The 13509-nt window shown below is 35.9% G+C and overlaps 1 protein-coding gene across 6 annotated transcripts in view; it reads right to left on the reverse strand.

Moving 5' to 3' along the window:
* The window catches only part of ACOX3 (acyl-CoA oxidase 3, pristanoyl), a 34917-nt gene that overhangs the window by 13715 nt on the left and 7693 nt on the right, over positions 1-13509 (reverse strand). For all 6 annotated transcript variants that reach the window (XM_010710495.4, XM_085223542.1, XM_085223541.1 and 3 more), the window contains 6 exons: positions 12902-12973; positions 11512-11601; positions 10745-10888; positions 9964-10052; positions 1970-2066; positions 1393-1575 (listed from right to left, as the gene is read on the reverse strand). In XM_010710495.4, coding sequence (XP_010708797.1) covers positions 1393-1575; positions 1970-2066; positions 9964-10052; positions 10745-10888; positions 11512-11601; positions 12902-12973 — 675 coding nt within the window. The remainder of the gene's footprint in view (positions 1-1392; positions 1576-1969; positions 2067-9963; positions 10053-10744; positions 10889-11511; positions 11602-12901; positions 12974-13509) is intronic.

Here is a 13509-nt window from a genome sequence, read left to right on the forward strand (position 1 = left end):
AATAATTAATAAATCAATTTGATTACTAGTTGATACACACACGTACTTTATAGTTTTATATACATAACTATCTTATATTTCTGAAAGAACATTCATTTTTACTTTGTTCAAAATGATGAACTGTATTTTATGGTGAAGACAACTTAGCAATAGGTCTTTATAAACATAATTAAGTGTAACTAGTCTATAAATAAATTACAGTTAGACTATTTCAGTCCATGAATTTTACGAATTTCTGATAAACATCCTGTTAAACCAGTGCAAAAGTTCACTGTAGCTTTGGGGACCAATGACATATTTTTTCTCTGTGTTTATACAATGTCTGGCATGCCAGGGGCCAGTCATGATTCATATGTTTCTTCAGTATCAGCATCATGGAGGGTGTAATTATTTCACTTCTTTGTTAATTGCTGAATGTAGGTTAGTGCTTGCTGCATTCTGTGAAAAAAAGCACAGGGCTGGATAGAAGAGAAAATAACATCTTAATGTGCAAATCAGATGAAAGCCCATAAAGGAAAAGGGAAGCTGCTTAAGGAAGCTTTTGTGGTATAGCATCAAGGGTGGTTCAGCAAGCATAGCCTACAGAATAGGATGAACCTGAGCAAACCAGAGGCTTAAGGAAGTGGGATGTTGCCCCAGGTTCATTCAAGTAAGACAGAAAGAAAGCAGCTTTTGCTAAAGTTTATTGAAAGTTGCGAAAACTTCCTAAGTTGCAAGACTAATTGCAAAGCCTGAGGAAAAAGAAAAAGCACTCACTTTGTATGCACAAACTGGGTAAGTTTTTAAAACTTCTTATATAGTGAACTTTCAATTGATCTGAGCTCTCACTATTTCCCAATTTACTCCTACTATTCCTGTTTTATTGATTTTCAGATCAAAAGGTGTGTTTCATCTGCATATTCTTTGGAAAAAAATACTGGCTATATTCCTCTCAAAATTAATGATGGCTTGAGATATCACCACAATGAATGTCATCAATTTGTATATCTCTAAAGAATAAAGTCTAAAAAAGAGAAAATGAGAATAACTGCAATAGATGCACTGACATTTTTTATGCTAGTTTCTTCATCAATACTTTTTTGTAAGCATAAAGAAGAGTCTTTCTCAGAAAAGGTTATTGTTTTAGAAGACAAATGTTTCTAGATACTTCATAGACATGAATATTTTGTTGTATTTTAGCTATTTCAAGAACTTATTTGGAAAGCCAAATCAGGCCAAAAGCAGTGTGAGGAGGTCTTGAGTTGGACAGAACACCCAAAACTACACAAGATCTACACTTCAGATAACAAAGACAACTTTAATGTCACCAACTCCAGCATCACTATTTTGATTTGCAATAGCTCTGTGTGTCATTATATAAAAATCTACAGATGCAAAGTGTGAAGTTTTTACCTGTGTTTGATATTCAATAACAGGTATTTCTTCTTCATCAGTCGGTCCAAACTGACGGCGAGTTGCTGAGAAGCGAATGGCTATCGATAAGGCAAGCTTTAAATTGGTTGCAGAAACTGCTGTGATCAGAATTCTGCCAGTGGACAAGGATCCAAGAGCTGCACTAAAACGTTCCTTAACATCCTAAATAAATAAATAAAAAGCACAAACTAAATGGTGATGCTAATATTTCATTGCCTGCCTCGAAGATACAATTCTGGTAGAATGATCAGAAGCCCAGTGGACCGGGAAATTTTTATTTACTGACACATTCAGTTAAGCTGTTCAGAAAAAATCCAAAGTAGTTTCTCTAAGCTACTAGGGGACTGCCAAGATAGTTTAAATAGCAGGAAATCAGTAAAACCAATTAAGTGAATTGAGTCATCTCTGAAGGACAATTTGAATATCAGCATTAACATCAAACTGCTTCACCAGCCATTTAGGTCAAGGTATCAAGCACATCCCAACCTGTGAGGGCCACATGCTCAACCTCTGTGTATTTAATGAACTATATTAATGAAACAAAACTGATTCATACCGTGAAAGAACTTGAGTATTTTCCTTCAGGTGAGACATCTCCAGTTATATTCAGTATGTTTTCTTTAGGTATCCTGACATTGTGGAACATGGCAAACCTGGTCAAACAAATACACAACTTAAAATCTACCTTGGAGTAGAGTAGAATGTCTACGTTACAGAAAAAGAAAGTCATAACAAAAACAAGACTGCACAGTGCTTATCAGTGAATCCATCAAGCCAGGAAAGTAATTTTCACAAAGTATGCCTGGAAGAACAAAAGCTTTCATACTCAGGGCAGTAGAGGAAGTTCAAGCTGGGAAATGATTTGCAATCACTCTTAACTTCAAGGCTTTTTCAATAATTAAGGTGATGCTTAAAAAAGAACACTGAGGGGACCTTTTGAGCAACTCCATAAGTAAATAAGTAAAAAAGAACAACTAATGGAAGAGCAATGTATGCTCTGTAAGGGGAGAGACAGTAGGTAAAGTTACTTCAGAGTTACTTATTAGAGACCTTATACGAAGTGAGTGCAACAGAGACTTTCACCAACAACCCATAAACCTGAAACGAACTCTCAGTCTGTTTGAATGTAGGAAAGTTAGTTATCTCAGTTTCAGTTATTAAAAAGCTTGGGAAGCTGAACAACTCAACTTCCTTCTCCTGCTCAGAACTAGACTGGACAATTCTGACTCCAAAAAATTCCTCACCACAGAAAATTCTGCTGAACCAAATGGTTTACTGGCGTACTGAGGTGCTGCTCACTGCAGTCTGGAGATGGTAAATACTTTGGAACAGAGACACTACATTGTTGTGAATCTAAAATACAGATCTGTGAAGCTCTTTCATACTATTTGCAATAGAAATAAGGACCCAGTTGAATTAATGCAATAAGAAGGAGCTGAACGGAGACTCCTTCTTTGCTTAAACTTAAACTAGGATTTCTACTCCCTGGAATGTGCCATATTAAGAAGGAATGAGTGGCATTATCTTTTCTAAATTGTGACCCTGTAGCATCGGCTCTTAGAACTGGCAGAATGTCCCAAGTATTCATATTCTTCAGGAAGAAAGCATATGAACCGTCTCACCCAAATGGGCAATACAACTTGGCTCAACAGCAGTAATATCTGCTCCACTCACTAATATCTCAGCATCTAATAGCACTTGAAAAGCTGTATTTGTAATCAAAGCAAATTCCTTTTGCTTGCCAATACAGGCTGATCTACTTAATAAGGCCCATGAGATCCAGGTCTTTCACATTAATAAATTACATACGGGCTGCACTGCTGCACATGCTTTAAAATTATGAGTTGTTTCCAAGGAAACATATCTGCATGCTGAATTTATTCAGCCTTAGAGATACAGAGTATTTTCAGACTTAGCCACAGAGAAAAGCAGCCTATCCTAACTGGACTTATCCATCCTAAGAAGTGCTTTGTTAAGTGTATGTTTCAGTGAGGCAATACAACTTCATAATATAATCAAATTTAGCATTAACAAAAAATGTCACATCCATCTTTGTTAATATTTTTTTTATCACTGAAAGCAAAAAGTCTCATTCAATAAAGATCTTTTGGTTAAATTCACTCCCTCCACTCTCTATATACCAAATAAAATCCATCACACAGAAAAATGTATAGCAACTCTGTTATTTTTTAAGCTTCAGCATGCACATTAGATAGAACTTGAGGGGTTATTTTTATTATTACTCACTACATTAATTACAAGTGAATGTGCACGGCAACGTTTAGGTTCCTAGTTCAGTGCTCTGTTTTGCTAGTTGTACATCTGCAGAGCAAGTAGGAGCTTGCTCTTAAGAGCTTACAAACTAAGCATTAGATTAGAAGCTACAAATGTATTCAAACAATAAGGCAGACAGTAAGTACTTACAGTCAGACATATGTATAAGGTAGCTACTTCTGCAGCTTATTAAATGTTACTTAGAATCATTTTGATTTAAAAAGGCATACTCCTCATAATCACTTTTTTCCATAGCTAGTGAACCATAATACTAAATTTCAAATTATTATATAACAACCTATTTTCTGAATGTGAAAATTAGCTCATACACTAAGACAACTTTTGAGAGTTTAGATTTTTTTCTTTGATAATGGCCATTAGAGATTGTTATTTCCTTTTTCCGTAAGCTGCTATCAACTTAGAGGCATGTACAATGCAAAAAAACTTTGAGAAGCCAAGGATTTAGACAGAATTAGCAATTAAAAATCCTATAGAAAATTCTCACAAGTAAAGAAATACGATATATTGTCTGTGAGCGCTGAAAACAAAAGAAGAACCTTATCGGACCTGGGAGTCAGGCAGCGTTATGAGTTGACTGCCAACTGCTGTTATGCTCCTTCTCCAAGAACTTTGCAATTTGAAAATGTTAGACATTCCAGCCAACTTGAACTTGATATCGGAACATATTAAAAATAAATAGTAAGATTTAATGAAGTCAACTATTACATTTCTAACGGTCATTAGCCTAGGAAGCATAGTGAATAGACACAGACCACATCTGTCAACGCATTCAAGGGAAAATCTCCTTAAATAATTGAGAAAAAGTAGAAATATCTTACAATAATGGAACTGTACATACAGTCATGGGGATATCAAGTACCAGTAAGTTTGGAAAATGGCTACATTTCACGTGGTGATGACAAGACCGTAGGCTTGAAAGCTGCCCTACTTAGGGCCTCTTCTACGTAGCAATTAGTGTTTCTGAGATTAAGACCTCTCTGCAGGAAAGACAGATAGCTGTCACTTCAGATACGTTTCATAGAGCTTTAAAGAAATGTGGAATTTTACAGACTCTAATACATGTGTAAAACAACTGTATTACATACATTTCTACCTAGATTAGAAGAGCAGAGTTAAAAATTATTCCAATAGTAGCATTTTTGTTTGGGTTCTTTGGCCAGTAGTTTAGGGAACATTTCAAGCAAAGTTAATCTTCCTGACTTTAAATCATGCAATAGTAATTCATCTGGTGTGCAGTAATGCTGATAAAAAAAGAGCAGCTGGAAAAGCCATGAGCTCCTCTTGCCAGTACTAAGTTAATAAGCTGTTACCTATGGTACAAATAGCTCAAATATGCTTCGGTGAATTTCAAACCCACACAAACGCATTTCCTGACAGCTTGTGTTATTGACTATGTTAGAGATGGTACACTGACAGTTTCTTCCATTCTTCTAGGCACAAAAAGGAAGCAGATGAATGGAAGACTACAAATCAATGGCTGTTTATGGGACACAGTAAACCTTGGGAAGAATAATACTTAAAAGGTTTGGTGAAAAACTTGTAGAAGAGAAAGAAAACATTGCATATTCCATACTGAAACTCACAGAAAGGTTAGAGCTGAGCAGAATTACAGACAAGCTGGGGAAATCTGCAAGGCAGAATTTAAGCTCCAGCTTCTAAAAACAGGACGCTAATCTAAGAATGAAGGTCTGCAACAGAAATGCCCAGTAGTATTATTAAAACAACATAGGCCTCCTAATCCTATCTTAATAGACTTCACCGAGACACTAAGACCCACTCACCATAAAGTGAGTGAGTTCAAGTGCCAGTCTGGCAAGAAGTTCTGAATGTGTAAAAGTCTGTCCTGCAAAAAAAGTCCTGCAAAAGTCAAGAGCTGACACAGCTCTGCTGAGGAAAAGAAAACAAAAAAGGCTGTCTGAAATGCACTGCAGATGTGAAGCCCTAGCTCTGCTGGTGATAAAACAAGTGCATGACCAGATCTGAATCCCCCTTTTCCCTTAAGTTCTGCCAGTGCCTGTTACTGAGATAGGCATCTCAATGTACTGGCTGTGGCTATGCAGTTTTGAGGTACTGGAAAGCGACAAAAATGGGGAAATAAGGCAGTTCTCTTCAGAATTGTAACATCTTAGCAATGTGCACAGTATTGTATGCATCCATACAATATTTCACCTTGACTGCAGAAACTAGGTGGAAAGGGCAAAATAGGGAAACATCAATAATACAAAGTCACTGTTTTGACTTAAATTGCAAATATACAAGATATGTCTCACAAAATATTTGGTTTAACTTTGAAAGTGGCACTTTTCACAAGGATTGATGATAATAAATTCAGATAACTTAAGGCATTTTTAACAATTATTTTTATTTCATAGCTGCTTCATTATTATTGCTCTTTACCCAATTGTTTGTGACTCTGGCCAGAAGCTGGAAGGCAATAAAAAATACAGACAAGCATTATTTGCTTGAGAAGCAGGACTGATCTCTATACTTGCTTTCTTATTTACATCCCTGTATTGTCCCTTTTCTTGTACAGGAACAGCCTCTTCTGTGGCCTTGCAGTGAACTAGATCTGACAAATGATCTGTTTGAAAACAGACTGTATTTTTGTCAGATTAATTTTCAGACAGTTCTAATTCCCTAACTGTATCCACTGCACAGCTACACAAATGCCTGTCCAGCACAAAGGAAAAGGGAGTGTGGGAGTAGAAACAAAAACCCAAAGGAGCATAGTGTACAACTTATCTTCACCAACTTCTGCTTTGGATTGTAAAATACAGCTCTGAGAGACTATTTAGGCTCTAATATTTACAGCTTCTACTTTCTTAGTAAAATAACTGCAACCATTAGGAAATCTGAGTAAGATTTAAGGGTATAAATACTAGGAGACAAAAACTCTTTGAAGGAGCACGCTTTTGTTTGGCCTATGCTTAAAATAGCAGAAGCAGAATCTTTATGAATTACTGGCACTGAAACTGAAATACTACTGAACACACAATAAATAAATTAATTAACCATTTAGAAGACTTAATACAAAGGACTTGAGGATGTATGATGCATGATGACTTCTCTAGCATGCAAGGAATTGCAGGTTCTGAAAGCCCAGAATACAATCTCTTTCCAGTAGGGATTCTTTTACATCACTTACTGCTTTTCTGACCAACAATTCCCGTTTACCCATTCCCTCTTGGGTGCTGTGTTTGTTTTCCAGTATCCAGAACACTGAATCTGGCTTCAAAGATTGTTAGAGAACACAACTGAACGATTTTGCAGGCTGTATATGCAGAGAGATCGCATGTTAACTGTACACGAAATGTTAAACTGCTAGTGAAAAATTTTCAGTTTTCTGAAGTCCATCATTATAATTACACAATGCTAACAATCCTCCTTTGTCCACAAAGATCCTTTTTTCCCCTACAAAAAAAATCAAATAAATAGCCTTCTCTTTGGCACTAGTTTGCTGTACCTTTGATAGCTTAATTTGACTTGTTCTTCACTTACTTTATTTTCTGTACACTCAACAAACTGTATGCCTGCTCACAGAAGATACAGCTGAATGAGCTCACAACTTGTCATAATTAGACTGGTATGTTCAGCACTACTTCAGAAACAGAGAACTAATTTTCAGACTCTTTCCTCATACTCAGTTGTTTTCTCTTTCTGATTGGGAAAGCAGCAGTTAAAACTGGACACGAAATTGGTTCACCACTGATTTGGTGCCAATCACTTTCTGATGCGCACTGAAGTAATGGATAATATTGGCGGTGTCACTGAACCAGAGTACACAAAAACAAAACAAAAGCCCCAAAACCAAAGAGGAGAAACAGAAATGCACATCAGCACTTACCAAAGCTCTTGTCTCAATGTCTCTCTCCTTTCATACCTGCCACACATATTACAGAAAAGCCCCTGACTTTCAAATACTCAGGAGGTTTTAGTGACTGGTTTTTGTTTTTTTTTTTTGCCCCAGATATTTCAATTTTGGGACCTCAGTGATCAGTCCATTTCAAAAAATGCTGGACATCTTTGTATTATGAAAATAAAGACTGAAGCACTGGCATCCTCTAGTGGCAGCCTGATTTCTTTTTTTGTAACAAAACACTGAAAGAATCTAAATTTACCATAAGAAAAAAAATTGTACTTCTGTCTTGAATCATGCATACATATGTTACAAAACATTTTTTGAATGATAGAAAGGAACAGATTTTAAAATGCTTTAAAGTGATTTCATCTTTTTTAATAGGTAGCTGAAATTACATTGATTTGGAAAGTATGTGATTTTAGGATATTCTAGCAATGATGCTGAGAAAGCATTACTTAGAAAGGAGCAAGCTAGTCAGTTGGGTATACACTTCAAAATCTCCCACATTACTTCTTAAATTCTTTCTCCTACTGAAAACAGTATGTTCTGCATTAGCTGTAAATCACCCGTCAGCCAAACAACCCAGAAGATTAATTTTTTAAAACCAGAAGAGACAGCTATAGTCATCTATTTAGTTTTTTATATATTTTATAAAATATAAAACTTTAAATGATTTTATAATTATTTTATAATTAATGTCGTTTTCTGAGCATGGGGAATTTCTTCCTCATGTCCCATGCATCCTATGCATGTTTAGGATACCTGTGTACCTACACTAAAAAACAGTAGCATAAACTTCTCCAAGTACAGGAACAAATACTGGTATCTTTTTTAAATTCTCTATTCTCTGAATTAAATTCTGACCATTTATCGTGAGTGTAACACTGAAGTGTCTATAGTAATTGAGCCAGACCTCACACATAAATTGAAAAAAACTGGCAAAGCATGCAGTAGAGACTAGAAGTAACAATTTAAGACATAGCATATTGGGACCTAATTTAACCTAGATAAACATGAGCATATAAATTACATGCAAAATTTTCATTTTTCTCTTTTCCTTATGTTGTGCTTAAAACAATACTGCAAATTAAAATTGAGGAGCAGAATTTGACTATTTCTACTGAAATATGAAATACTGAACTACTTTTGGAATGCTCAGGTCCATGCTGCTGTGCCATCTGGTGGCTACAAGTTTGTAACACAGATGGAGGCAAAATAATCCCACCAAAAACCCTAGAACCTCTTTTACAGGCATCTTCTCACATTCTTCCTCTAAAACTTCCTTTTCTGAATGTTTTATTTTCCCTTTAATCTGTAGCTTCATGTCACAGAGCACTGATGAGAATTATCTGTATACACATAAACTTCAGTTCCATTTTTGACATTGTATGCTCTTGGGACAACGGGAGAATGCTGGTACAGACAACAAAACCTACGGAACACCTACTTCCTTCTGGAAAGACAGTCAAAGGCATTAGATTACAAAGAAATACACCTTAGGATGTCTATTTTTTGTTTACTTCAATGGCATACAGTGTAGAATAATAACTGAAAAACAAACTGAATCAACCTATGAAAGAAAATTGGAAGTAAAAAAAAATGACATAAACTCCCACTCCCTTTCCTGTTTTAATCTCTGTCTTTACCCAGAGCTATATAAACAGCAGAGAGTTTAAAATATTAATTTTAAAAATTGGTTGTTCATATACCTAAATTTACCTCAGTTTCTCTACTTTCTTCCAATCAGACTATGACTGAGAAATGGAGCCATGGAACTTCTTTATTTCAACCATACACAAAAATTATTTTCTGCAGTGGACAGGATTAGTCCAGGAACCCTGTGATTTAAACAAGACAGCTAATGGGTCTTTGACCTGGGTTTAAGATTCTGCCCTGCTGGGTCAGACTAATCTAATACCTTTACTAACAATAAACCTTGCCTGTGGACCTCCATTATCCTTGCTGCGGGCTGGAAATCAACATGCAAGATAACTGAGAGCTTAAACCTGGATGAATTTAGAGGCTGACATACTTCAGTTCATAACTTCATGGTTTTATTTCAGTATTATTGTTGCAGAGTCTATGACTGTAAGACTGCCTGGGGACATTCACAGGGTTATCAGCAGGACTTTAGATTCTAAAAAGTAAATGAAATGAAAAATCTGAAGTTGCAGGAATAGAAAATACTGAATTTCAAGGTTCTTCAAAATTGGTGTGTGTGAATATATATATATATACATATGTATATACATATGTAACTTAAATAAGAACAAATTAAAGCCACTAGCTACTCCAGCTCTTTCACAATCTCAGAAGTACAGAATTGACACAGGATATTTGCACCACTGCACACGATACACTGCAGAGTGCTTCCTCATACAAATGGATTGACTTACCCATTATCCAACCCATTCTGCCCAATTTTCTTTCCTATGTCACCAACCATCACACCTGGCATTGGTAGGAGAGTTTTCGTATCTCGAATCTGCATAGAAATGGAAAAAAATACTACTTCAGTTTAGAACAGTGAAAGTTCTTGATTAAACTTTTCAAATAGAGAAAATATTTCCAACTTGTATTTTGTTACTAACATTAAAGGAAGCTCTTTGTTTTTCCAAGTACACAATCCTGGATTTAAATCACACTTACACATCCTTTCATTTGGGGCATAGATCCCGTAATAAAAATTACTTAGGCCAATTAAACTACTGTGTTAAATAAACTTTACCATGGATTGAACAAGAACTGAAACCTCATTTAGGTATAAAAAAATATAGAAGAAACCAACAAAACTTCTGTATAATGTTCAACTTTGAGGTATCCCTTGATTTTGTAGTAAACTCTGTTCAGTCTGTTTTACTGCCTACAACTTTTAAACTTTTCACCTTAGCCAAGAGTTTAAGGACTTCATATAGCATAGATTATTTTAATTGTATTGATAGTGTGATAATTCTGTATTTTCCAGCTGCATAAATTTGCATAAAATTGACAAAAAAAGGCTGTACAACCACCACAAAAATACAGTGAAAATTTAAAGACTTGTCACATTTGTAATAAATGTTGAAGGCATTACTTAAAGTAAATGCTGGTCAGACATAAGAAACACCACTACCAAAAAATCTTTGAGATTCCTCAGCCCCACAAAAAGACAAAAGATTAACCATGTTTCTATCCTACCTGTACAATAAAGGAATGTAATCCTTGGCATTGTCCATCAGGAGTGTAGAGTTGGGCATACACAATTGCATGTGTGGCATGTTTCCCCATATTACCAACCCAGAACTTTGCAGCTTCAAAGTCAGGAGAATTGATGATAAATTCCTATAGCCACAAAATAAAGAGGAGTAAAATGATCTAAATGATAAAAGCTATTGAGTTCTTCTTCATGATGAAAATCATTTTTTGAAAACATCCATTAACTACCTAGTTTTCATTCCGTACTCTGCCCCAGTAGCTGAAATCTCTCTTGCAGTGTTCGACTTAGAAGAGAATACATGTGGCTAAGAAAAATTTGGAGCAGTATTAGTTCATGACTTGATCGTAAGGACTAAATTTCAGCCTCTAAATTGCCTGTGTAAGTAGTTATCATAGTAAAGCAAAGTGATGGACTGAAGCATTCCTTGGGACTGGGTTAAGTTGAGCTGAGTCCACACTGTGCTGCAGTGTGCACAGGGACCATCTCCTTCGTTCGCAGTTTTCTCTGGAGAGGAAGCTTGCTTAACAGTGTGAAAGGCAGTATATTTCACAGTGTGCACAACTAGGGGACCAGGAACAGCATCTGTTCTGTAGAATATACGTATTCTGAAATGTAGACATAGCTTTAGCATTCCAATTTTTAAATTCCAAGTACCGTGTTTTCTGAATGTAAAAAAAAAACCAACAAAAAAAACAACTAATCTCAGATAAAAAGCATTGAGCACTACTACTGTGCAGCAGTAACTAACCTGAGTGTTATGATCAAATGTGGCAGTGGTCCGTATGCCTTTTGTATTAGTTCCATGGCTGAGTTCAGTAAGAGCAAAACATCCAAAAATCTAAATAAAGAGATATAAGGCATAATTCAAGACTAGTTAATTAGGGCAATTAAAACGATAAAATTTGCAAACGATTGCAAATTCATCTTTTAGATAGTAACTTGTATTGCAAAGAAGCCAATCAGATACAATTCTAAGGCTGGGAGTACCTACGCTGCCTGCAGTAAGGTAAAAGATTTTTTTCCTTTGCTGATGGCTGACTTGTTTAGACAGGCATAGATGGACAATTTTCAGGTCTGGGATGAGAGAAATACTGTGCAGTGAAAATGGGTGAGTTTGCTTTCATTACAAACAGTTCTCATTTCTGAAGTCAAGGGAAAAGTAGAATGAAACTGTTTACTTTTTCAAAGGCAAGTAGTCTAAATTATTAGCAGGGGTTAAATTTGTATCATATCCATATATGCATACATTTGATTCTCTTTACTGTTTGGGCTTAAAGCCACAATGAATTGTGCATATCAGCATCCCTTTATCCTAGACTGGTTTGGCCCACAATATATATCTTAGGTTATAAACTTTGGAAAACATCGAAAAATAAAAAATGTAGAAGTAGACTGCTGTTTATGAGCTGAGAGATAATTTCAGAAGATTAAATAAGCAAAGAAGGTGAATGGCTGACAAAAAAAAAAGATAGAAAAGGTCATAATAAAAGAAGCATGAAGCTCAGTTTGACTGCACTCAAGTGTGTACTTTGCACAGGCCTGAGGATCAAGCCAGACAGTGAATGCTGACTGCCATTCTGCTTAGGATTGGCCCTTTCTGTATCAGACAGGATGTACTTACTGTGCAGGACACTCGGTTCTAGCTCTCTTTTGGACACTGTGTGGTGTTTCTATGGCATTAAGAAATTAATATTTTCCAGTTTATTGCATTGCTACTGAATATTTCTAGCATCTCACCAAGGGTATGTGCTGCACAGTGTATGATGCAGATGTGGGAGTGTAAATATTGTAGCAAGTAAACTTGCTATGATACTGTTTAAAGACTGGGGGAGGGTGGAGGAGGGGGGGAAGAGAAGAACTGGCAAAGTGTCATCAATATTGTCTTTTGGGAGAAGTCTCCAAACTTTGTCTCCATGTTAACCTGGATAGACTAAAACAAGATTCAGGAAATGGCAAAACAATTGGGAGAGAGATAGTCAAGGCTGAGAGCTTGAATGTGCTCCTCAGTCTTCCTTTACTTTGTTATTTATTGGCAACTAGGTACCTACATAGATCAAAAATATTGCAAAGATGCATTAAGTGCCATGGTTATAGTTATGAAAATACCCAGTTCTAAAAAGCTATGAAAAGAAATTTACCTCCATGTTATAAATTTTCTTCACAAAGTTGGCAAACCTTTTTGAAGCACTCAAAATTGTACCTCCAAATACCTGTAAATACAGAAAATAATGAATGAAGTCAGTGACCTCGTGATGGAAAACACAAATGTATAACTTGTAGCAGTGACGTGCATTAAAGAAATCAGGTAAAGTAGGCTGCCAAATAGAAAACTACTACTTGAACTATACCATGAGGAGGTAAATCAGGACTTGATCTTTTCCTAGCCTCTTTACTGAGGAAATAACACTAGTGAGTGAGAGCAAAGACTAAGTGTTGTTTTATTGGGATAAAAAGATTATAGTTGCAGTAGCAAATTTTCATTGTTCAAATCTGATCAAGCCTTCACTGCAAACTCTTAAAAATGCTCTGTGGGCTCACTTTCCACTTGTGCATGTGGATATCTTTTTGAATAAAATAAGAATATTCTAGTTTGTTGGGAACTGAAGGTATTTGATTCATGACCAGACAAGAACATTGTTTTTAGAGATATCTTCAGTTTACTAGATGGATGTTTACATAGCAAAATTCTAAATCCCAGACCTCTCCTGCCCTGCAATGAGTGTTAATAATTCAGCTATTATTATCT

This window comes from Meleagris gallopavo, chromosome 4 (genome assembly GCF_905368555.1).
Source record: "Meleagris gallopavo chromosome 4, MGAL_WU_HG_1.1, whole genome shotgun sequence".
Lineage (NCBI taxonomy): Eukaryota > Metazoa > Chordata > Aves > Galliformes > Phasianidae > Meleagris > Meleagris gallopavo.